The sequence below is a fragment of the Theobroma cacao genome, chromosome 3 (assembly GCF_000208745.1).
Source record: "Theobroma cacao cultivar B97-61/B2 chromosome 3, Criollo_cocoa_genome_V2, whole genome shotgun sequence".
Taxonomy (NCBI): domain Eukaryota; kingdom Viridiplantae; phylum Streptophyta; class Magnoliopsida; order Malvales; family Malvaceae; genus Theobroma; species Theobroma cacao.
In genome coordinates this window covers 26,187,034-26,210,413 of record NC_030852.1, presented here as the reverse complement: position 1 = coordinate 26,210,413, position 23,380 = coordinate 26,187,034, and the positions used below count along the sequence as shown (strand labels likewise).

At 36.4% G+C, this 23,380-nt stretch overlaps 4 protein-coding genes across 5 annotated transcripts; 1 reads left to right on the top strand and 3 right to left on the bottom strand.

Annotated features, from left to right (window-relative positions):
- LOC18605159 (membrane-anchored ubiquitin-fold protein 3) lies at window positions 107-2,618 on the top strand. The gene is made up of 3 exons (XM_018117631.1): window positions 107-510; window positions 1,345-1,515; window positions 2,220-2,618. Exons 1-3 carry the CDS (start codon window positions 381-383, stop codon window positions 2,273-2,275), a joined length of 357 nt encoding a protein of 118 aa, XP_017973120.1. The 5' UTR covers window positions 107-380; the 3' UTR covers window positions 2,276-2,618.
- Window positions 2,703-5,774, bottom strand: LOC18605158 (glutamate-1-semialdehyde 2,1-aminomutase 2, chloroplastic). Its single transcript, XM_007038006.2, has 3 exons — window positions 5,453-5,774; window positions 4,382-4,555; window positions 2,703-4,030 (listed from the first exon to the last, which is right to left on the bottom strand). Exons 1-3 carry the CDS (start codon window positions 5,630-5,632, stop codon window positions 2,963-2,965), a joined length of 1,422 nt encoding a protein of 473 aa, XP_007038068.1. The 5' UTR covers window positions 5,633-5,774; the 3' UTR covers window positions 2,703-2,962.
- Window positions 7,440-10,994, bottom strand: LOC18605157 (protein TAPETUM DETERMINANT 1). The gene is made up of 4 exons (XM_007038005.2): window positions 10,915-10,994; window positions 9,757-10,063; window positions 9,390-9,494; window positions 7,440-8,561 (listed from the first exon to the last, which is right to left on the bottom strand). The coding sequence occupies exons 2-4, from the start codon at window positions 9,833-9,835 to the stop codon at window positions 8,218-8,220; spliced, it is 528 nt and encodes a 175-aa protein (XP_007038067.2). The 5' UTR covers window positions 9,836-10,063; window positions 10,915-10,994; the 3' UTR covers window positions 7,440-8,217.
- Window positions 12,932-22,617, bottom strand: LOC18605155 (protein MICRORCHIDIA 7). 2 transcript variants are annotated; one of them, XM_007038002.2, is made up of 21 exons: window positions 22,493-22,617; window positions 21,796-22,292; window positions 20,872-20,946; window positions 20,706-20,740; window positions 20,541-20,619; window positions 20,063-20,155; window positions 19,882-19,966; window positions 18,993-19,068; window positions 18,150-18,278; window positions 17,718-17,816; window positions 17,507-17,608; window positions 16,636-16,797; window positions 16,450-16,545; window positions 15,794-15,845; window positions 15,609-15,720; window positions 15,408-15,481; window positions 14,906-15,276; window positions 14,318-14,415; window positions 14,137-14,224; window positions 13,702-13,824; window positions 12,932-13,420 (listed from the first exon to the last, which is right to left on the bottom strand). In XM_007038002.2, the coding sequence occupies exons 2-21, from the start codon at window positions 22,256-22,258 to the stop codon at window positions 13,346-13,348; spliced, it is 2,487 nt and encodes an 828-aa protein (XP_007038064.2). In that variant the 5' UTR covers window positions 22,259-22,292; window positions 22,493-22,617; the 3' UTR covers window positions 12,932-13,345. The 2 variants fall into 2 exon arrangements, with proteins under 2 accessions (XP_007038064.2, XP_017973930.1); XM_018118441.1 differs by having other exon boundaries at window positions 14,318-14,412.

The following is a 23,380-nucleotide window of genomic DNA, read 5'->3' as shown; positions in this document are numbered from 1 at the left end:
GGAGCGGTTGGGGCGTTTGGGAGATGGCAAGACTTTTTTGTCCTCTTCAGTTCACCAAACGCCAATCTTTTAAAAACAGCCATAGAAAAAATATTAAAAAATAAATAAAAACCTTCAAGAGGGAGCTTCAAATTAACCAACTACTACACAAAATTTCAGGTTGAGTTTTGATCCTCTGTTTGTATTCCCTCAATTTCTGTTTTTCTTTTTGGGTCGTATTTAAATTTGATCTTACTTGAATTTTCAGTTGGGTTTTAACTCGTGGAAATTCAGGCGGCGGGATTTGATTTGATGAGCCGAAGGTGGTGAATCGGTTTGTAGAATAATTGAACACGTGGAAGCAGGTCGGTTGTGGGTCGGAAGAGGTGAAGTGAGCGGAAATGCCGGAGGAGGATTTGGTGGATATAAAGTTCAGGCTTTATGACGGGTCGGATATCGGGCCGTTTCGGTACTCGGCCACATCCACGGTGGATATGCTTAAGCAAAGAATCGTCTCTGATTGGCCCAAAGGTTTATTTCAGCTATTCCTCTTTTTATTTGTTTCATTTCTTTTCAAATTGCGTATGAAGTTTTAGCTGTTGGGTTTTGTTTAGCAATTGAAATTTATATGCTGTTTTTTCTTTCCAAAGATTTATGGACAAATCCCTCTTAAATATGGAAGAAATGTTTTGCTATATGGTAATAGTAGGAGTGATCCAGTTTGAAGTTTGAACCTAATTTTATTGTTAAGAGAAATGAAGAAAGCTATAGGGTTAGTCATGGACTGCAAAAGAAATGATTACTCTGTAGCACAACACAAGATAATATAGTTTTTTGGAATAGTATGATTTTAGGAACTTTGGTTCTGACCTTTTGCTGCAAAATGATGTCTTTAGTTTCATAACATAGCTATGGATGGCCTACGAAAGATAGGACGCCATCTTTCTATGTTGTTCTACCTTCATTGTTAAATGCGTTTGGTATCAATGTGAAAATGATTGATAAGAATTGCAAGATGTTCTTATGAATGTATATTGAAGAGAAGGCTAGTATGGCTGTGTAAAATACATGTTATTGTTGTGAATAGATTATTATTGAAATGATCCATTGATAAGATTCTCATCATGACTTTTTTTATTAATAAATAGATTGCAGAGAGAATGATGATGATGATGATTTTGTTTGAAATATCATCTAAAATCCTTAAAGAATGCATCAACTATTGCTCCTTTGTCTTGTTGCCTACATCTATCAACAATCTTCTGCTTTTTTTTTTCATTTATACACCCAGAAGGTAGCATAAAGGCTAATAGTTTCGAGCATTTTGTTTTAATTTTCTTCAATGCTCTTTCTGCCCTTCCTTAGGTAAGACAATTATCCCAAAGGCAGTGAATGAAGTCAAACTGATAAGCTCTGGTAAAATTTTGGAAAACAGCAAGACTGTTGGTCAGTGTAAAGTACCCTTTGGTGAAGTTTCAGGTGGGGTTATCATAATGCATGTTGTAGTGCAGCCATCTCTTGCAAAAACTAAAACAGGTATTCTCTATCTTTGTCTTAAGATTCTTGTCGTAGAATTATGTTGTTTAAATATCACTTCCTTCTTGGCATGTAAGCTTAGCTTGCTCAGTAAAGTGGACATCAGGATGTCAGCTGTTTGAAATGGATCTGCACTTGTAGTAGTAGTAGCTAAGCCCACTACTTGGAATTGCTTATAAGTGGTAACCAGTTTGGATGGGCATCTAATCTTGTCTTCCTGATGGGTATGATGTGTAATCCGCAGATGGAGGAGTTTCATTATTTGCTTAATTATTTTAAAAACTAATTCCTTTTGTGTGCATCTGTGTGTTTTAGGAGGAATATGTGGAAGTGAGAACTGATGTTTAAACCTCATTAATGAACATGCTGCATGAGTTATGCACAACCTACCAGAGGCCATCTTTTCCTTTTCCTTTATTCATTACTAAGAGATCCTCCTAGCTATTTTTGTATCTTTCTACAATTCACACTGATAAATTCCACTAAACTCCAGAAGCCATTAGTTACCATTGGATTTGATTTTGTCTTGAATGTCGATTGTCTCTGACACTGTACAATAATAATAGTGTACCTTTTCTTATAGTATTCAGTAGAACTTTAGCTAAGTGTTAACCATCTAAATAACATTGACCGGGTTGTTTTGCAGTTTCTTAAAATTTCATATATCGACTTATAGTCTTATGCTTGGTTTTCTATCTGAACAGAAAAGAAGATTGATGATTCACCCAGAAAGATTGTATGCTCATGTTCCATTTTATGAAGGCAAACATGTTAGAATTGAAAAATTTCTATGCTGGTAACAATGCTTAGGAACAGAAACATCGTCTCTGAGTATCCCGTGTGTGTTTATGGCAAAGTCCATCTGTACAAGTTCTTTTAATGGAGTGATGATGATGTGCATTTTTCATTTCTTTGGTTCCTTAAGTCTCCTTTTGGTTTTTTCCAAATAGTAGCTTGAATCATTTGTAAAGCTGTATAGACTACTCCATGTAAAGACAAAATGTACACCAAATTGTATGGAGAAATGCCTTTGTATAAATGCTATCCGTTACTAATAATGAATTGTTTCTGTTCGGCCTGCTATGGCTGAATAGGTCTTCTCAGTCCTTTCTTGCAGGCAAGGAAAGATCTTAATTTTTCATGCACTATAATTTGATAAGAATATGGGCACAATCGATTGTGCGGGATAAGAAATGCTAGCTGAGATTGTAAACAAGCTTCAAAAGCCGATATTATCTCATAAGCTACCAAGATACAAAAGGTTTAATAAGTAACAAATACAGATTCTCTCAGTAACAACAAATGACTACAAAGCTTAATAAAAAAAGCTGGCAACAAAGAACCATTAATTAGCTGGCAAAAATCATATATCGAGGAAAGAGGAATAAAACGGCAGAAAAGCGGACAGGATCAACAACTAGTTGTCAAATATAATGCAATGGGCACCTTAAATCATGCTAAGAACCTTCTCAGCCGCTGCAATTGTCTTTTGAATGTCTTCAGAAGAATGCGCCAAGCTTGTAAATCCAGCTTCAAACTGTGAAGGTGCAAAGTATACACCTTCCTCCAGCATTCCCCTATAAAACCTGGCAAATTTTGCTGTATCACTCTTCTTTGCATCGTCGAAGTTGTATACAGGCCCTTCTGTGAAGAAAAATCCAAACATCCCACTAATATACCCTCCACAGATTGCATGTCCTGTCTTCTTTCCAGCATCTATAATGCCTTGAACAAGTTCTCCAGTGATCTTATCTAAGTATTCGTAAGTTCCTGGCTCCTTCAACCGCTTAAGGGTCTGTATCCCAGCTGTCATTGCCAATGGGTTCCCACTCAAGGTCCCAGCCTGGTACATTGGCCCTGCAGGTGCCACCATCTCCATAATCTCCTTCCTGCCTCCATATGCACCAACTGGCAGACCACCGCCAATTATCTTCCCTAGAGTTGTTAAATCAGGAGTTATGCCAAAATACTCCTGAGCCCCACCATAAGACAAGCGAAATCCAGTCATCACTTCATCGAAGATGAGCAGAGCACCATTTTCCTTGGTTAGACGATGTATGGCTTCAAGGAAGTCGGGTTTAGGTGGAATGAAGCCAGAGTTCCCAACAACAGGCTCAAGAATAATTGCTGCAAGTTCTCCTTTGTTACTGTTAAAGAGATTTTCCACAGCTGATATGTCATTGAAAGGGGCAGTTAGAGTTTCAAAAGTGGCTGCTCTGGGAACACCAGGAGAGTCGGGCAGCCCTAGGGTAGCAACTCCACTACCTGCCTTGACAAGAAATGGATCAGCATGGCCATGGTAACAACCCTCGAATTTGATGAGCTTTTCTCGACCAGTAAAGGCACGAGCAAGGCGCAGCACACCCATGCATGCTTCTGTACCAGAGTTTACAAATCGAACCATTTCAATGCTAGGAACAGCTGAGATTACCATCTCTGCCAAAACATTCTCAAGAAGACAAGGAGCACCAAAGCTGGTTCCTTTCTTCATTGTTTCAGCCAGGGCTGCAAGGACCTGCGGATATATGCAATTCCATGGAGAACTGTTAGTACATCAAGAGAAAAATTCAGCAATTATTAGTCTCTTCTCTACATTACTGACCTATTAACTCTCAGTTGAAGGGGTGACACATCCCATATAACAAATGAAATTCAAAATTGCATATGCATATGAAGTTATCAAATCATAGCCAAACAAAATTAGTATGAGGATATTCATGAACATTGAACTTATTGCAGTTATCAAAAAAAATCATAAACAAGATTAAACAGAAGGAACTATGCAAGATGCTCAGCACATCAAAACAGTAAAATACAAACAAGTTATCAATATGTTCCAAGGCAAATTCAGATAACGGAAGAGAACCTCATCATCTGCATGACCAATTATTGCTGGGCCCCAGGAGCCAACGTAGTCGATATACTCATTCCCATCTATATCCCACATGTGAGAACCCTTAACAGAATCCATCACAATCGGTTGTCCACCAACAGATTTAAAGGCACGGACAGGAGAATTTACACCTCCTGGCATCAAATTCTACCAAAAAAAATTTTCTTACAGGAGTCAGCGGACAAAGACTTCAAAAAGAATCAGTGAATAAGATATAAAATAGGAAAAGAAAAGGTAGTGACAAAACACTAAAAATTACCTCTTTACCTACAAATCTATAAGGCATAGGATTAAAACTAATATCAATGAAACACTTCACAAATCATTTTTCCAATTAGATATATAAGTCCAAGTCAAAGTTAACATCATTCGCCTCCTGTACGCATTACACCTATCACATCATTTTCCTGATATGATTTCAAACATTTCTTGCAGTTGGAACACAATTTTACTCCGTTCCCATAGTACCATTTTAGTGATGAGCAAGGACCAAGGAGTAGCATCCATAATTCAATATAGAAGTAAAAAAGTTAAATGAAAAATAGTTCCTCTACAGCCTGCCATCATAGTCTCAATAGAAAGCTATAAAGTTGTTGATATAAGTATTTATCATATGCATTTCATGTCTTCTATAAGACATTGGTATTGACACTTAAATACTAAATCGTAGACGTACCAAAAATGAAATACTGAACAGTATGCAAACAAACCCATTTAAACATGACCAATTGAGTTCTTTCAAGTTCAAAATTTTTTTAATCCGAAGTTAGAATGTAACTAAGCTACATCTACCATACTAAATTTGTTCCCAGCAAAATTTCTTCTTGATTCAATTTAGCCCAGACATAGTATAATGAATTCATTTTCGCTTCAGTTCACCCCTTCCACAACCAACCCAAATGGAACAAACCAATCAAACGACTTGCATTTTGACATATCCAAATAAAAAATAAACTTTAAAAAAAAGTACAAGCTTAACTTGTCAAGATTCAAGCAATCCACGAGGACGAAGAAAAGGGCAGAAGGGGAAGAGTTGATAATTACCTTGGCAGCATCGAAAGCTTCTTCAGATTTTTGAAGGGTATAATTCTTCTTCTTATCTTCAACAGAGACGGTCATTTTGACGCGGAAGCCAGAAGATCGTGAAGAAGGAAGTGTTTTAGAAAGCTTAGTAGAACAAGATAGCCCTAACCCAACTCCAACTCCGCTGATTGAAGCCGCCATTTTTTGCTCTGTTTCTTTGTCTCTCTCTGTCTCTGTCTCTCTGTTGCTCTTATTTCTTCGTGATCTTCTCGTGAGTCGAGGAGAAGATAAGAAATGCTGAAACGGTAAAATTGTAAGAAAGATTAGCCACCAGCTTTGGACTTTTGGGTTTGTATACTGCTGTGGCTGTGTGCCGGGTGGGTGGGCGTGGGTCAATAGACAAAAACCTTTCCACTTTACTAGTCAAAGTTTGTGGGCCGGGGTTTTTTATATGCCTAGAAGAATAAAAAAGGGTTTGTGTTATCAGGCTTGGCCATTCCTGTCCAAGAAGCCCATGAACGACTCTGGCCTACTAGGCCCTGTTTCATTATGTGATTGAGGTATATTCTAGTTTTAAAAGTCTTTTTCAAACATTGCCTTCTCTCTCTCTCTCTCNTTTAAAGTTTACTTTACTAACTATCGTCTCTCTCTCTCTCTCTCTCTCTCTCTCTCTCTCTCTCGTACTTGAACAACATGCACAACTCCAAAAACCCAAGTACTGTCCAAAAATTCTACACCCAAAGCTAACAAATAAAGCAGTGACAAAGAAAATCACAATACAAGTTCTATAATTTGAGAGAAAGGTTGATCTTACAGTATTGACTTGACTCTACTGAAGACTATTTTAATTGGTTTAACATGGGAATGTTCATAGCTTTAGATTGGTCAAGAGGATGCTTGTCGGGTTGGCAAAATTATGGTCGCTTGGTGTAGAGTGAAATTAGTGAATAGATTGACATGAAAGTCAAATTAAATAAAAAAATAAATAAAAGAGAAAGAGAAACGATTTAAGAGGTCTAACCACGTAGACATGTGATTGCTAACCGTGAGAAGTTGTGTGTTAGGATTTTCAAACCTTTTAAACCGGTTGCTTTTAACCCATAAATCGATTTGTCAAAATCCTTAAATTAGTTTCAAAAACCCTAAAGCAGGTAAAACAAACACCTTAAAGTCAATTTGAGAACCTTAAAACCCTAAAATTGATTGAAAAACTTTAAAATCAATTCAAAAACCCTAAAATCGATTGAAAAATCATAAATCCGGTTCAGTAAAACTCTTAGACCAGTTTAAAAACCCTTGTTCAGAAAATCCTAAACTCGATTTACAAACTCTAAAACCATTTCGAAATCCTAAAACCGGTTCAATAAAACCCTTAAATCGAGTCAAAACCCAAAAACCAATTCAATGAAACCCCAATAAAACCTTAAAATTGATTCAATAAAACCCTTAAACCGATTTAAAAACCCTAAAATCAATTCAAAAAATCCTAAAACCGATTTTAAAAAAGCCTAAATCAATTCAATAATCCTTAAACCGACTTAAAACACTAAAACCAATTCAAGAAACCCTAAACCCGATACAAAATCTCTAAAACCGATTTTAAAAACCTAAATCTTTTTTTTTCCCCTAATCTTTGTATGGACGATGGAACTCCCAGCATTTCATTTTAACAGCATACAAGTCATTGCCATTATCACCTTCAATACTCAACCCAAACAAATAAAGCAAGTTGGCTGTGAGAATCAAATTTTTAATTTTTTTTTTCTTCATTGATAATGTTTAGTTTTTACTCGTTATTTGGATACAAGAATAACATAATATTAAATAAATTATTGTTTACACTAACTGCAAGTATAAAGAAACATTTGACAAAAATTTATGCATGGGAATGGGATAAGAAAAGAGACAAAAAGAGGACAGAAGATTTTTATTTGTGTTTCCTTCGCAATGTATGACCCATTATGTATCAACCCAGTGCTGGAGAGACGTACCATCCGCTGTAGCAATCTTGACTTGGTATTTTTGTTTGCACATAAAAGGACAAACCATAGCATGAATGGCTAAAGACCCAGTACGTAGAAAGTCCCCATGTAGATTGAAGGGGCTTAAATGACTATCGGTTGATAAAAAAAGACAAGAGTATCTGCGCATCACGAAGAGAGAGAAGGAATAAGGAAACAGATGGCACCACCAGCTAGCAAAGGATGCGATGGCCTTTTCTCAATTCTCACATAATCCAAAACAATCAAAGACTCACAGAGCAAGGAGCATCAGAAGAAGCATCATTCATTCATTCATTCATTCGTTTTTCAGTGTCGTGATCAAACAACAGACTTTGATACAAAAACATTCTCTAATCACAGTTTCATTTCTCGCATATTGCCTCAAATATAGTAGTGTTACTCGTACCTACAATCCATATACCACATAACTATTTACAAAAGCCACAACCAAAATGCATGGCCGCTCCCCATCCAACAAAACCCCTTCAGCTCACCGAATATCATTTGAGTTTCTTCCCTATCTCCGCAAAGCCATCGACCAAATTTCACAAGACAAACACTTTACAGTATATATCAAACCTCTAATCAATCAATCTCCCAAAAGGACTCAAACCAGTAATGACATAAAAGCTAAAGCAGAAACCCCTAAAACCAAAAGGATCATAAGGGGTATCTAGGTATCAAGTGTCTTAAGATATAACCAGTCCCGCTTTAAGTGGCCTTTATATCAACACTGCTAGCTGTTCAATCTTCATAGATTGGCCTTTATCTTTATTATGATTACTAAGAACAGACCACGCGGGAGACTGAAAGAGGGTAAAGGAAGGTATTAGCATATTGAAATGAGAGTGTCCCACCGTTAACTAAAGGCTTGCCATCGTTAACAAGGCAGTCATTATAGCGAATGCGCTTGAATATTTTAGGGTTGATGAGGCGAGCCGAACTAAACCAGCCACAGTTTAGGTGAATTCCAGAGATGTCACAGCCAGTGACGCACACGTTCACGATCTCAACAGTGTAGGTCGGTATGCCACTTGGGAGTGGGGCTGTGGGTCCCTGATTGATCACAATATCAGCCTTGGTACACTTCTCTCCCCAAATTCGGTTGGGTTCCTCCACTGCTATTCCTGGGTACAAAAGCAGAAAAAAAAAAAAGACAAAAGAAAAGAGGCTTTTGTATTAAAATTGAGATGGTGAAAGGCTATGCCATCAAAGCTGGTCCACCTTCTTTATAGCAAATCAATAAACAAATGTAATGTGAAAACCCACCAACCCAACCAATAAGGGGAAACGTCTACAGACAAAATACACTTTTTAGGAGGGTGATTCACAGGAGTTGTAGGTTAAAAGAAACAGACCAAAATTTAACCCAAAAGACTTGGTATTGGGGGACACAACGCAAATTGCTTTAAACTTTTTCATCCAACTTTTCGTTTTATTGAAAATGAAAATTCAAACAAAGCTTTGAGTTAACTCTACAAGCACTTTTCTTCAAATATTAATTAAAGAGATTAAAATGACAGGCTAGCATGAAAAGATGGTGCTAAATTGCGCACTAGCCACAGAGCAGCACCGATCACGGTGGGCTAAGAACATTAGGCTTTCCATTACGAAGAGAGCAAATGAGGCTGATAAAACTTTTGATGGGATATTAGGACCCCATCTTAAAGATACTTCAACAGTAACTGTATCATCAAGGTCAAGAAACAGCCATAGGTAACAAACCGTCCACGTTAGCTTCAACCATAACGAAAAAAAAGAAATACAGTCTCACAGACGTGCACCTCTGACATTGAAACCGTAGGCTTAGGTATTGAATACAAAACTCTGGCATCAAAAACCGGTCGTCCCACAATCGAACACAACAATACGAACCCAGAATAAAATACTGTAGCCTTTTTTTTGGCATTTTACTATAAAGAAAAAAGTGGGTCATTTCCCGTTTTTTCACTTACCACGAAGAAGCTTGCGATGTGGCGTAGAAAGTGTGTTGTCCCATTGCTTGATCCTCAGCCTCGACAGCTTCAACCCGAATGAAGAACTGATGTTTTTACCCTGACCTGCAATAAAAACCCAAAAACAAATAAAAAATGAGTATATGATGAAAGGAATTAGTTAAAGAAGACCCAGTTTTCTTTATAATATAATAATGAACAGAAAGAGACAAACAGGAAGATAACAAGGAATTTAAAAGAAAAAAGAAAAACATGGAGAACCCCCCATGTTTCTGAAAGAGAGGTCTCATCCACTTTCATAAAGGAAACAAAATACTAAATTAATATACAAAAATAAAAAGAGCATCTATGCATGTAAATCACGCACCTGAGAAAAGCGCGACGAGGAAGAGGAATAACACGGCGAAGGAAAACGAGGATAGTGCCAAGAGGAATCGCCGATTCATCGGTGAAAGCAAAATGACACCAACAAAAAACCCTATATCAGATTCTCTTCTACTTTTTCTCTCTCGGAAAACAAAGTCAAAAGGTCAACGAGTAGACTCAGGAAACTCGAATCAGGTGAGTAGAGCCACGAGTGGAAGTACGCTCAAAAAGCCATAGACAAAAATGGAAGAAGAAATAAAAACAGTAGCGAGGAGTGTCTTTTGCTGGCTGTTTCAGATACTGGAAATCTGCATAAAAAAAACGTTGAAGATATATATATATATATATATATAAGAACATCACATTCACATCCATCCATCAAAGTAAAAAAAAATGGTAAAATAAAAAGGAAATGAAAAAACAACCGTCAGATCAGAAGTAGGCGGTTCAGATTTGACTAGAACCAAAAAGAAGGCCTACAAAGCCTACTAGGTTTCACGATTTATACTTCAGGCTCGAAAACAATCACCCCAAAACGACGGCGATTCGTACCAGACCTCAAACAAAGAGTTTCAAAAACCATCTTATTTCAATATCGTTTTTATTTCCTTTTTTTTTTTTTTGGAAACCAAGTGTTTTCTGGGTGCTTAAAGTGGCAGTTCTTGAGATAAGCGAAACAATTGTTTGCAATGAAAAGGAAAAGAGAAAACAAAAAGAACAGTAAAACTTAAAAATGAAAATAAGCATGGAAATTAAATTCCAAGTGGAAAAAAATAGCTAAAAAAATGAAAGAAGAGGAGTAGTGGAATTTACTGAGCAGTCGACAGAGCAGAGAATACAGTGCACAAACAATGCAACAGCGATGCAGAAGAGAAGCAGAGAGGCTAGATGGAATTTCCCTTCTTTTTTTTGTTTGGATTTGCATGAATAATAAATTAATAGGTTAGATGTTTTTTTATATTTCCTTTTTTATTAAGCATATTTGAAGAGACAAAAATTGCAGAAGAAGATCGCGAAAGACGGAAATGACAAAACAGAAAAATCCCAAAAAAGTTGATCGCATTTATTGAACTACAATCCAAATTTTTACTACAAAGCTAAGCATTTTTTGCTTTACATTTTTCGATCGAAGAAAGCGGAGAGAGAGAGAGAGCTTCACCTCTGGAGATATAGATGGGATCGATCGCAGAGTACAATCAACTCTGAAACGCGTGCGTTTTTTAGAGAGAGAAAGAGAGGGCTAGGGTTTTGTTTCTTTCTTTAATCCATCGATTTTTATAGCTCGAGAATCGAGTTGAGACAGAGAGCGAAGGAAGGCGAAGGAGCTCCGGGTAATTTACAGTTGGAAAAAGAATTCGTTTTTGAATTTCCAAATTTTGTTTTGTTTAACTTAACCATGGTTAGAGGTGCACGTGGCGTGTTAAAAATTTAAAAGATGATGATGAAAAGGTTGATTAGATCAGAGTGTGGGGAAGTTAAATTGATAATTTCAGGTGGCGATGTGCGGGCGGTGGGGTCAGGGACAAAGTCACGTGCGGCCAGAGACAGAATTATAATTAACGTTTTAAAGGGAGAGAATCTTTTTTTATTAGGATGAGGAGATTCGATGACACGCGCCTTGAATAAGGAATGTTGATGTAGGCATAAAAACAAATAATATTTTTTTTGTCCTTCCCCGGTTGGTCATGCTCATTGACTCCCTGTCTGGTTTGTTGGTTTCTGCCTTTGCTTGCTGGGGTAAGGAAGGGCAACACGCTTTGGGAATTAAGGGAAATGATACTGTGAGGATCTAAATGTTTCCCTAAAAATGTAACTTGTCCGTATATTTCCCAATGAGGCAGATTTTCATTCCCCTGTTGACACATTGCCACCTCTATCCTATTGAATGATCTAACATGTTTTGTTTTTGTTATCTTATTAGTTAGAGGCCTGCTGGCTGGCTATTGCATGTTTCTAATCAAATTAATTCAAGATACAAAAGTAATGCTCTTCCTCTCTCGTATATATTACCAAACAATAGTTTTTCTACGTCGACAGTTAGAGTTAGTAAACAAATTCTTTTTATTATGGCGTTAATGCTCGAATTCACAGACAAAATATTGCATCATCAGAAAGGTGGTAAGGAGATGATCCGGTTAGAAAAAGAAGTTGACAAAAATAATGCGGGTTGATGTTAGATGATACACGAGAAAGGAAAGAAAAAGGTCAAAACACCAATGGGGTAAGAGACCATTGATAGGGCATGTGAGCGAGTGGATTTCCACATTTGTATGTCCTTTGGGACCCGGAATGAAAAGGTGGAGAGGCTGAGCTTTTGTAGCAGTCCCAAGAGAGAGAGGAATGGGGGCTATGGGGCCTTTGGGTGCTTTTTCTTTTCCATGTTTTTGGGGTTTTGAGACTAAAATTAATTACGCTGCAAACGCGGTGTTTCTCTTTCGAGATGGGACACACAGTGTCATCAACTGCCTACAAATATATTGCTGTCAAGGTAGGTGGTGTTGTCCTGGAGCTTGCCTGGACAACACACAAAGACACACTGGTCAGCTCTAAACATCCAACGGAGAGGGCCTGCGGCCTGCCACTAGCGAACACCCTTGTCGCTGCTGCTGCAGCAGCCTCTTCGCCCTTTAACCAAGTACCACTACTACTAATACGAATGACCCAACTTCACGACAAACCATGCGTCCTTTATGCAACAGACATGCATACCTGCTGATATATTATTTATTAGCAGACTGCACTCGGTAGAGAGGATCACGGTTGTGACCTAAGAGCAGTGAACTAGTCGTGACGAATATTAAGATAAATTTATAATAATTTTTTTTGAATAGTGATAAATTTATAATAATTAAGAGGTCCCTTGCACCTATGATGGACACTTGGGAGTGCTAATGTTATAGGATTTCAGTCCATTTGAATTTTTACTTTTTTTTTTCTTAACTGATTATGATCACGTAATTGCGTGTGTTATCATCTTTTACCATGCAAATGAATTTTGGATTAGAGTTGGGAATAAATAAGGGACAGCGGTAGTACCAAAAAAAGGTATGAAAATAACCTTTCTTTTCCCTTGAAACAGATAATTAGATGCTCCTGGATATTGTTTTCATTTTATCATTTAATTTATTTTCTTTTCTCATCTTTCTTTGTAAAGGATAACTCTAGTAGTACCACCATTGAACTGTCGTACCATACCAGGGAGAATTTTAGCTAATTAATTTCATGGAGTACAGATCATGGCAAGATATTGTACACGTAATTTACAATTTATACAATTCCAAGCCAATATGTGGAATGACACCAAGTTAAACAAAAATTGATTTGTGCATCTAAGCCCTCGGAATTTCCACATTTACATAACATAAACCGATCACAACCACCAAGAAAAGCCTGTATAATAGTTCTACTAATATGTTAGCCAAGTTAGAGAATATGGAGCTACCCCTAGTCCAAGTTACAAAAAGAATTGCTGTTTACCCCAACACCGCATCAGATGACAGAATTCATGAATCGCTTATCATTGTTTGCTAGCCGGAAGTGAAAACATGTTGCCACCAAAAATAGAGCTATACGGGCTATCGAGGTTCTGGCTAGAAGTTGGAAGATTTCATTATCTCCAGCAACTTAACTTTGTCAACCAACTCTTGGATGGTATTGGATGCGTCCTACAATACCAACCATTCCCAATGTAAATGAGTTGTCCCATCCAGGGGAAAAAAATCAAAAATGAAGAGATAAATGCAAGAAAAAAAGTTGAGGTGTTTTTAGCCATAGGAGAGAGGTGGGGGAAGAAAAGGGGACCCTAGAATGAAACCTTCAGCTTCTTTGTCAAGTATAACTCCACAAAGAAAATTAAATAAGAAGAAAGCTTCAAATGAGCAAATAAATGCAAAAACTGCAATAGCAATAGGAGGATAGGGAAGAAAGAGAGTGAAAAGAATACAACCTTTAGCTTCTTTCTCAAGTTCTCTTCCTCCTTGTCTCTTCGATCCCTCTCCTCTGAGAATATGTTAATGAGACTTTCTTGTTCAAAGTTCAGTTGCTCAATTTTTTCCTGTGCCCCTTTCAGCTAATAAAATGATACCAAAGAAATTAACATAAGTGTAACAGACCAACAAAAATAAGTTTTATCAGTACCAATTAAAGAAATGGGAAGGTCAAAGGGATTCGTGCAAAACATAAAACCAATCAAGTGATCTTCCAAGTCACAACAATTACTCAAGATACCAATGGCAATAACCCTCACAATTTTACCAAAGCATGTTTACATGCTAACCACAGAGCACTAATACGAGCAAACTATCAAGTAAATCACAAACTAAATTTATTGTCACTTAAATTCCTACTATTCCTGGCATTCTGACTGGAGAAGGCAGCTTACCTCAATTTCCAGTGACTCACGACAATTTCTTTCTTGCTGCAAATCATTGAGCAATTCACATTGACGCTTTCCCTCATATTTCTCTAATCTACAGAAAGAATAGGATCTTATATATTAAAGTCAGGTCAGAGCAAAAACCATAAAGTCTAATAGATATGTTTTAGAAAGGGAAAAAAAAAACCTTTTTTTCAATTCACAATTCTCCTGTTTCAACAGCTCGAGAGCATGTAAATTGGTTTCTGAATGGGGAAGCTCGGTGTCATTAAGACCACACTCCTGCTATTTGAGCAAAAGTGATTATTAACACACACACACACACACACGACAGAGCAGAAAGATCATTTTGCAAACGATAAACTACTTCAACACAAAAATAAAATGCATGCACATGCACATATATATATGAAAGAGACAGGCTAGAACCATCAAAAGGCTAATTGCTATAATATTTGCCAATAACACAGTAAAACTAGCACCCATTTAGTGACCCACAGGAAAATTTTTTTTCCCAAGCATCTACTTGCTTCAATGACCTAATTAAATTGGCCATCTTCCAGGACTACAGATTCCAATGCAGCTTTAATTTCTACAGAAAATCTCCTTCAATCAACCCTAAAAGGCAGGAGTTTCAAAGTGGTGTAGAAGTAACATATGCAATGAGGTGAAAATTTAAATGCAAATGGGAAATGTAAGATTCATCAAATTCTTTAACCAAGTAATGCTGCAAAACAAAAACTTGAACTAAAGATAAGCTAAGTGAAAAAACAACCTTTGACTTTGATCGAGTAACAAACTTTTGACTGCTGCCATTAGCTAGTCTCTCAGGTAAGACCTCACACACATCATCACTGACATTCTCTGTAGATGGGGAAGATGGTTCTATTGACCTTAAACTTTTTCCTGATTTTGTGAGGTCCTTTGTACTATTATCTATTGGTGTCTTTTTCCTTTTATCACCCTTCCTTAACACATGTCCACCATCCTCTGTTTCAGGAAATTTCTGACATTCTTTTCCTCTTTTATTCCAATTTGAGGGTGAACACAACTTGTCTGAGTCTGAAGAGAGTCTCTTGCTGCTAGAAGTAGTACTCTTCTTATTCGATCGAGTAGGTCTTTGTGAATCATGATCAGGAGAAGAATCTACAGTATAAAAAAGTATGAAGAGATCAAGGGAGTGGCTTATGGTTCACCATTCACAACAATGCATAAGTTTTAAATAGAGAGAGAGAAAGAGAGAGCAAATTATTGAAATAAGAGATCAGGTGGCATACCTCTGCCTAAAGACTGATCTATATTTTTCTTATTACGGCGTGGAGCATAGCCAATTTTATGACAATTGGTGGACCTAAACTTAAGCAGTCAAAAGTCATTAGTAATGATTTAACAAGGAAACAACTTCTGGGATCCAGAAGCAGCAGTTAAAAGCAAAGTAACATAGTTACCAATGGTATAACTAGAGTGGAACAACACACCAGTAAGTTTTTTGCATTTGTACTAGTCGTGCTTCAAGTCTTGCAAGAACTGTTGTACGCTCAAAACCCTGCTTATCATGAGCTGGTTCAACAAAATTAGCCTCCAAAACACCTGTCATAAAAATGAAGTGTATTAGAACATAAAACAGTAAACTTTCCAGGAGTCTCCAATGCTGGAAAAGTACCTATAACCCCACGACCATCACTCCCAGCAGCATTCCAAACCCTCCAAAAAGGCTGGAGAAGTGGGTAAAGAAAGGAATTAGGCAAGAATATTGTGTATATATATATATTTAATATTGATGCTCTCACTGGATGCTCCATTAAAAAAATGCAAGTAAAACAAATGGCAAAAGCATCCTATCACATACTATAACAAGCAGAACTAACATAATACAGAAAAGAAGTTGGGCAAAAAGTACTGTTTTCCAAGCAAAATTAACAAGCACCAAACTTTATCAATGAACAAAAAGTCAACTAAGGAAAGAAATGTAATCTCCAATGTAAAAATAATTTCAAGTTTCAACCATTGTTAGAGCAAAACAAATGCCTCTGGTTGTATCACAAACAACTAGTCAACTCACTAAACAAGCAATGGTGATCTCCTAGCAAGTAAATTTCAACATATATAGATCACAAATCAAGGTGCCAGAAAAATGTAAAAAGTTTCTTCTTTTCATCAGAATCAAGTCAAACATATTAACCAGGCATGGAGGACCTAGATAATGTTTAGTGCAAGAAAGAAAACATGGTGCAAATTAGAAATGAGCACATTTATGAAAAAGGAATATAACTGTATAAGCATTAGAGGCACAGTATTCAAAGCAAACAGAAAGCAAACCTTGATCAGTCGGTTTTTGTGATAAACATTAAAACCCTGAACATCAACATGATGTTTGGCATCTTTCACAAAACCAATGGTCACTACAGCAGCCAGCTGATGATAAAAATGCAAGAAACCAGCATCAGACAAGCATACAGCAGAGTACATCGAACACGAAAAATAATGGTATTATATATTTATTACATTCAAATCCTTAGGGGCCCCCTCAGCACTGGGATTTGGTCGATATGTTACCATCTCAGTCAGCATCATATCATTAACTATGTTGTGGTGCTCAACATCTTTCCCACGTAAAATTATTCTGAAGTTAGGGTGAAGTCTCAAATAAAGTATTGATGCATAACTCTGCAGAGTGAACACCAAAAATTAACTGAAAATCAAATAATAGAAGCAAAAAATAAATGTGTTGTTTCAAGCTCAGCACAAAATCAGTAGAAGGCAAGTAAAGCATCCAGTTTTTTAGAAATCTTCCACATATTTGAACCAAGTAACAACAAAAAACAGGTTTCATTTTGGAAAATTTTTTCCATTTTCCATCTCCAGTATATAATTAAGTAAATAACCAAACTTTGAAACCTGTGTTTTCTAACTTTCTAGAAAACTCGACAACAATTTGAAATTGTTCAAGTTACCGATAATACATAAAAACAAGTGCTTCAAATTTAGTTATCTATCTTATTTGACAGATCATAATTAGAGTAAAAGTGACGATGGAAACTATACAACATTTTCGAGAACAAAATAAGCCCTAAACTTCTGATCCAACTTAGCAATAATCCCTCATGAAATTACCCCACTGCGTTCAAGTTGAGTAGTTCTCTTAATCATCGTTCTATTTTCCTTCAAATCTCTTCTTCCTCTTGTTAACTTTACATTTCAACATAATAATGTACATTCTCCTTTCCATTGATAATAGCTAAAAGTTAAAAGCAATTAGATATGGCTGTCTAAAGAGCTAACTTACAGCTAAGGCATCATCAAACACAAACGGCCATAATCAAAGGAAAAAAATAAAAATTTCCGCCACAAAAAACTGTTAAATGATGTTAATTACCCTCAACGAATGTCTATATGTCAGAAAGTGCCTAGAGTTTGGACACTCTTTTGCCATTTGTATATTTTTCTCATCACGGTTAACCCCTCTGAGTTGGATATCCTGCCAACAATAATGCACCACGTATTTAACATCAAACCTACATTCTGTTCACAGGAAAAATTTTTAATAGTAAAAAAGAAAATAATAATCCAGGATATCTGAGGCATACATGTGGATCAGCATGAAAATCAAGTTCCGATAGCCCTTGGTCATCCTCCCAGAGATTATATATAATAATGCGTGTACCATGGTCTTTCATCAGGTTGAACTACATGCAGGAAAAGGAAATTTTTTACCACAATCAAACAATAGAATAGCACTAAATATAATGAAGATTCATGCTTAACAGACAAGTACCAAATTGATAACTTACAAAACAATGGACATGATGACACTAGGGGAATACATTGATAACAATGCAAACCAAAGAGAAGAGAGGTTGAGCAAACTACTTTTGCAACACTTATTCAACAATTATCCTTCTACTGACATCAAATTGTGCTCATTTCTTTTTGCTCATCAAGACAGTTTTTTAAACCCAGAAAAGCAATATTTTGGACCAAAACTAGAAGTAAAGTTGTGAGAGGAGAACCAGAATTACCTGACGAAGGAGGTCAGTTGCACTGGAAAAGGGAGACCATTGTACTACAGTTTCCACATTTCTATCCCAATCACTGACAGTAGATCGTATTATCTTCTTCCATTCTCGTTGTTGCCATTCATAGTCTAGCTGCTCATTTCAATCCACATAATGATTAAAGTGCACAACCAGAGCATAGTTTCCATAATAGCTTACCAACTATAAGCACATCACAAACTAAGCAACGCAGAAATATATACGAAACTTGATCTCCCCAATTCTCCTTTTTCATTTTCTATCTTAAAGTAAATGATGATCCCATGCATGTATTACATTAGGCAAATGCACGACAGAACACACTTCCCTTAAGCACAGATTATCTAATCTTTTGTTTTTTGCAAGCACCCATAGGAGCAACATCATAAATGTACATCCTCACACAGAAAATGGGATCATTGAGCAAAAACTGATTAATTCCATAGTACGGAGTAGAATGAATTGGTAACTTATTTCATTCAAGGCAAGGTGAAGAAAGGCATAATGTCTGGAGCACAAGCAACTTGAATAAAAAAATTATACGTAAGAGAAGCTATGAATATAAAAACTGACATGCTTCAAGGGGTCAGGATAGAGCAAAAGAAGATCAAAGACAAATCTTAACATTCTCTCAAGCTTGCATGTTGATGAAACCAGAAGTTGCACCTAAGAGATAAGACCAATTCTATTTTATTGAACCTATATTTGCTTGGGTTTAAACCTAATCGTGATTATGTTTGTCTTTGCAGACCCCATTCCAAATGCAATAATAAAGACCACCAGTATACTCATCACAAAGACACAATACAAAGTTCTAGTTGACATTACCATTGGTACCACAATGTCTTCCTTTCCTGTGCTTGTCAAAAATGTGTAGGACAGCAATCCAATGCTCTGTGTGGGGCTAAAAAAAACACCCGACAATTCAATTTTTTTTTTGCAGTGACAAAAACAAAAAGATTAAAAGGTAATTCAAAGAGGAGGCAGAAGAGTTCATTTGGTATGTCAAAAATAAAAACAAAACATATAATACAGTAAAGATAGCAGATATGCATGGAAAGCAGAAAAAAAAACCACAAAGATTTGAACAGCTTTTCTAAAATTATAGAAACCTATTCCCTATAAATAGACTTGCCAGACAAAGCACCACACTTTTGGAACATTTACATGGCCTATAAGCTAAAGATACATCCCCAATTACTACAGCAATGTGTCAGTGCCAGTAGAAAGAGTTACTTAGGGAAGATTACTACAAAAACACAGTCTCACCAAGAAAATTGTTTGAAAATTGATTTGGAAACTGACTTCATAATAGTTTTCCAAGAAGATGACAACTTTGAATATAATATCGTAACGGTTAAAAAGTAAATAAACAGCAGATAGCCTTTTCCTAACCTCTCTCTCTTGCTCTTTTTTTCTTCTATAATTTCCCCCCTTTTTTAATTAGAGGGTGTTTGGGAGGATGGTAATCTACATATATATATATATTCCTCATTCTTCTTTCAATATAAACATTTAAAATCTATGATAATGAGGAAAACATGTATAGGAAGACTTTACAACCACTGAAACTAACTCGTTGCCGAAAAAACAAAGGATGAAATACAATGTTTATTTCAATAAAAATAAGCATTTACTTCAGCAATGCAGGACACTATTATAAACAATTGAATTAACAAAGATTACTCTAGCCCAGAAAGTATTAAGAAAGACTAACTGTTTTCCATCTTTTCCACAGCACCGGGAAAATACAATAACATCTGCTCCAAGCCTCATGGTACTAGTCTTGAATCCATTGCCATCTGTAGAAATGGAATACAAGTATAATAAGTTTTCTATGTGGAAGAAATAAGCAACTATAAAGTATCTTTTCCAAAAGAGTAGTAATTACTAATTACATTGTCCAATGGTGTTTGCTACTTTGCTTTTTGCAGAATATCCAAGAGACATGCACTGACGCATTTTATCAGGATCCATCCCACCACCATTATCTACAATGAAATGCAATAAACATCCAAAACTTATTATGTTATCAACACAACAATGAAAATCATGGTTCCTTGAAGACCAGAGAAATATGTAACATTATACATACAACATTACTAAAGGGTGAAAAATCTAGTTAAATAGAATAACTATTTTCAGTAGCACATGTAGAAATCAGAAAACTCAAAATGCAGATAGTAACAGTATGTCATTACCTTTCTAGCCCATCCACAGTATAATGTTTTCATAACAAATAAAGATATATATGAACTATAACATAAGTAGCCAAAATAATATGCTCTATGTGTAAGTACACGGGAAGAGTGAGCAAAGGACACAAGCCAGAATAACCATAACAAATAAAAATAAATATGAGCAACAGTGTGGTACCTTCAATTAGCAACATATTATTCCCATCTTTCTTACTTTTGAGCATGTCTATATTAACATATGTAGCTCCACTGCAGACCTGAAATAAGAAAATGAAAATAATTGTAAAATTTGGAAAAAAGAAAGGAAGTATTACACAATTGAAAGAGTGGTGGCATCAAGTACCTCATCCAAAGAGTTATCCAGAAGTTCCGCAAAAGCTGCAGAAGTAGGATTAATGTACATAGTCAAAAGAACAAGAAAACTTTAACAAGGGAAAGAGGCTCTAGTCATCTAGCCAGAACAACTGCAATGCATAGCAAAGATATATACATAGGTTAGACGACTCTACCTCCTAAAGCCCATTTATGACTTGTTGCATTGGAATGTAGAAATTTTGGATGAACCCTGACATGATCCATGCCACCTACAAGTCAAAAGAAATATAGGACAGAAGCATCGCACAACATCAATATACAAAGAAAAAACAGAGCTCAACATGAGATTTGAGCCAATAGATGCATTACGAGGAAGCAAGAAATGCAATGCTCAAGAGAGAGGGAGATAGGTAGGGATAGGAAAAACTATCCCTAAGATGAGCATGGGTATGATACATATAGAATGTCAAGTTAGAAGGAACTTGGAATTGTGTTACACACTTATATGCAAGGGTTCTTTATCCATTGCCTATTTGAACCCAACCTCCCTGTGAAAATTGAACAAAATAAACGCAACTGGAAGTCTGCAAAATCTCTGCAAGTTCCAATCAATTTTCATAAAATTTCCAAGTTGGATATTCTCAATATCTTCAGGCTGACAGAGCCTAATCCTTCGGAAACCTTTCACACAGGGTTCATCAAATTTTAGGATCCACATGATTAAATTAATAGATTAAATTTTCAATAAATAGCAAAAAATCAAGCATTGAAAAAGGCAAAACAGAGTGCCAGGCAGAGGTGAAACATATCTCATACAGCAATACAAAATTGCAAATGCAGAGACCTCACAAACTAAGACTTTGCTCAAAACTCGCAGATTCTCATTTTCCAATGGCAAACAATAACATATATTAATAAAAAAATAAAAAATTGCAAAAGCAAAGAAAAGAAAACCCAAAATACTTTTGTTTCCAGGTTCCAAATTTGGCAACAAATTAACATTACTATCCCTTGCAAGCAACACTTATCATTCAGTTCCAAGTGAGCCACACTAACAACTGATCTAGACAAATAAAGAAAGACATTTAGTAATATAATAGTAATAATAATAATAATACCTGAAGATAGATCCCAATCAGCAGGAGGAGTTCCATCATAATCTCCAGCCTTCCAAAACTGCTTGCAAAGCACGCTCGAACTCGAACTCAAACTCTTACTTGCCGCCGGTTCCGGCGGCCCCTCCGTCTCGGGAACCTCCACCACCGCCATATCGGAGGCCAACGGAACAGGAGCAGGATCATCCGGCGGTAGAGGAGCCAAAAACCCCAGCGGCAGCACAAAATCAACGTCATTCACTTTCCTCTTCTTCAAAGCAATACCTTCGAGTGCTTCCTCTCCAGCAACGGCGCCGTTTGCATTATCGTTCTCGTCCGGATCGTCTGAGTCGTCGCTCGAGTCGGACTCGCTGCTACTGCTGCTCAGCTCGATGACCGAGGCAGGTATTTCCCGTACTACGCCGTTCGTTTTCCGGCTTTGTGCGCTTAACGTTTCCATAACCTCTTCCTTCACGCGAACGTCCATGGATTGGCAGCCAAATAAGAAAACAACCGAAATTCTAAAAAAAGAAACAAAAAAATAATTCAATAAAAGGTAAAAGAGATCCAATTTTTCGAGATTCGTTAACCGCTTTTGCATGCGTGATTTGAAAAAGGTGAAAGAAAAAAAAAATTCTTATATTTGCTTGGTGGAACAACCTTTGATCTTTTTTTTTAAAAAAAAAAGTGAAAGAGAAAGAAAACAAAATAGAATGTATACCGTTGGGATTTGCTTGTAGAAGTTGGCTTCTGTGTTCGTGTATATTGAACCAGTCGAAAGGTGAAATTTCGTCGGAGAGGAACGGTCGGCCTCTTGTTTCTGTTTTGAATTAATATGTTGGCTGGTTGTTTTATTAGAGTGGAGAGAGAGAGGTAGAATCCCACACAAGTTTAACTTTATTACTTGTTAATTAATCCTAGTTAGATTTGTAATAATTAATTAATCACAATTAATTTTTTTTTTAAATGTCGGAATTTAATGGAGGTAGAGTCTTGTTTTATCTTCAAATATTTTTATTTGAATACCTGCTAATACTATTTTATTTCGTTATATTTTGCTTCGTATATTTTTTGCCGTTATTTGTAATGGCTTTTCATTTTTGTTATGGATCTTTTCATCCTTCAATCTACATCTTGGGTATTTTATATTACTTTTCCTTCTCTAATAAATTTCAGTTTAGCAAATGGAACATTAGGTTGTGTGCATAATTTTGTTGGTGAAAGGACCAACATTGATTGTAAAAGCATTTTATATCGTGGAAATTCAAATTGATTTTGTAGGAATGATTCCAATGACATGAAGTTTAGCAAGTATGAGCTTTTATTATTTTCATATGCTATTAGCACAGAGAGGGAGGCAAGGATAGACCAGAGAGGGGTGGGTTAGCTTTCTCTTGTTTGGATTTTAAGAAATTAGGATTGGAAGCAAATGGTTTAAGCTTTTTCTTTTCTTTAATTTTGCTGTTAGCTTGTTCTTTTACACTATTGATGGGGTTGAGCTTTCTTGTATTTTTGTGTCTTAATTTGGGTGCCTATGGCTAGTTTAGGTTTCCATGCTTAATGGCATAAGTTTTCCGGGATGGACAATGGATTGGTTTTCGTTGTTTGT

Coding starts and splice junctions, on each gene's coding strand:
- LOC18605159 (XM_018117631.1), top strand. CDS start 381: ATGCCGGAGGAGGATTTGGTGGATATAAAGTTCAGGCTTTATGACGGG. Junction 511..1,344: donor CGTCTCTGATTGGCCCAAAG/GTTTATTTCAGC, acceptor GCCCTTCCTTAG/GTAAGACAATTATCCCAAAG. Junction 1,516..2,219: donor TCTTGCAAAAACTAAAACAG/GTATTCTCTATC, acceptor CTATCTGAACAG/AAAAGAAGATTGATGATTCA.
- LOC18605158 (XM_007038006.2), bottom strand. CDS start 5,632: ATGGCGGCTTCAATCAGCGGAGTTGGAGTTGGGTTAGGGCTATCTTGT. Junction 4,556..5,452: donor AAGCTTTCGATGCTGCCAAG/GTAATTATCAAC, acceptor TTTTTTTGGTAG/AATTTGATGCCAGGAGGTGT. Junction 4,031..4,381: donor TTGGTCATGCAGATGATGAG/GTTCTCTTCCGT, acceptor ATATATCCGCAG/GTCCTTGCAGCCCTGGCTGA.
- LOC18605157 (XM_007038005.2), bottom strand. CDS start 9,835: ATGAATCGGCGATTCCTCTTGGCACTATCCTCGTTTTCCTTCGCCGTG. Junction 9,495..9,756: donor CCTCGTCGCGCTTTTCTCAG/GTGCGTGATTTA, acceptor TTTTTATTGCAG/GTCAGGGTAAAAACATCAGT. Junction 8,562..9,389: donor ACATCGCAAGCTTCTTCGTG/GTAAGTGAAAAA, acceptor TTTTGTACCCAG/GAATAGCAGTGGAGGAACCC.
- LOC18605155 (XM_007038002.2), bottom strand. CDS start 22,258: ATGGACGTTCGCGTGAAGGAAGAGGTTATGGAAACGTTAAGCGCACAA. Junction 20,947..21,795: donor TGATTGGGATCTATCTTCAG/GTATTATTATTA, acceptor TTTGACTTGTAG/GTGGCATGGATCATGTCAGG. Junction 20,620..20,705: donor TGGATAACTCTTTGGATGAG/GTACTTGATGCC, acceptor TTCTTATTTCAG/GTCTGCAGTGGAGCTACATA.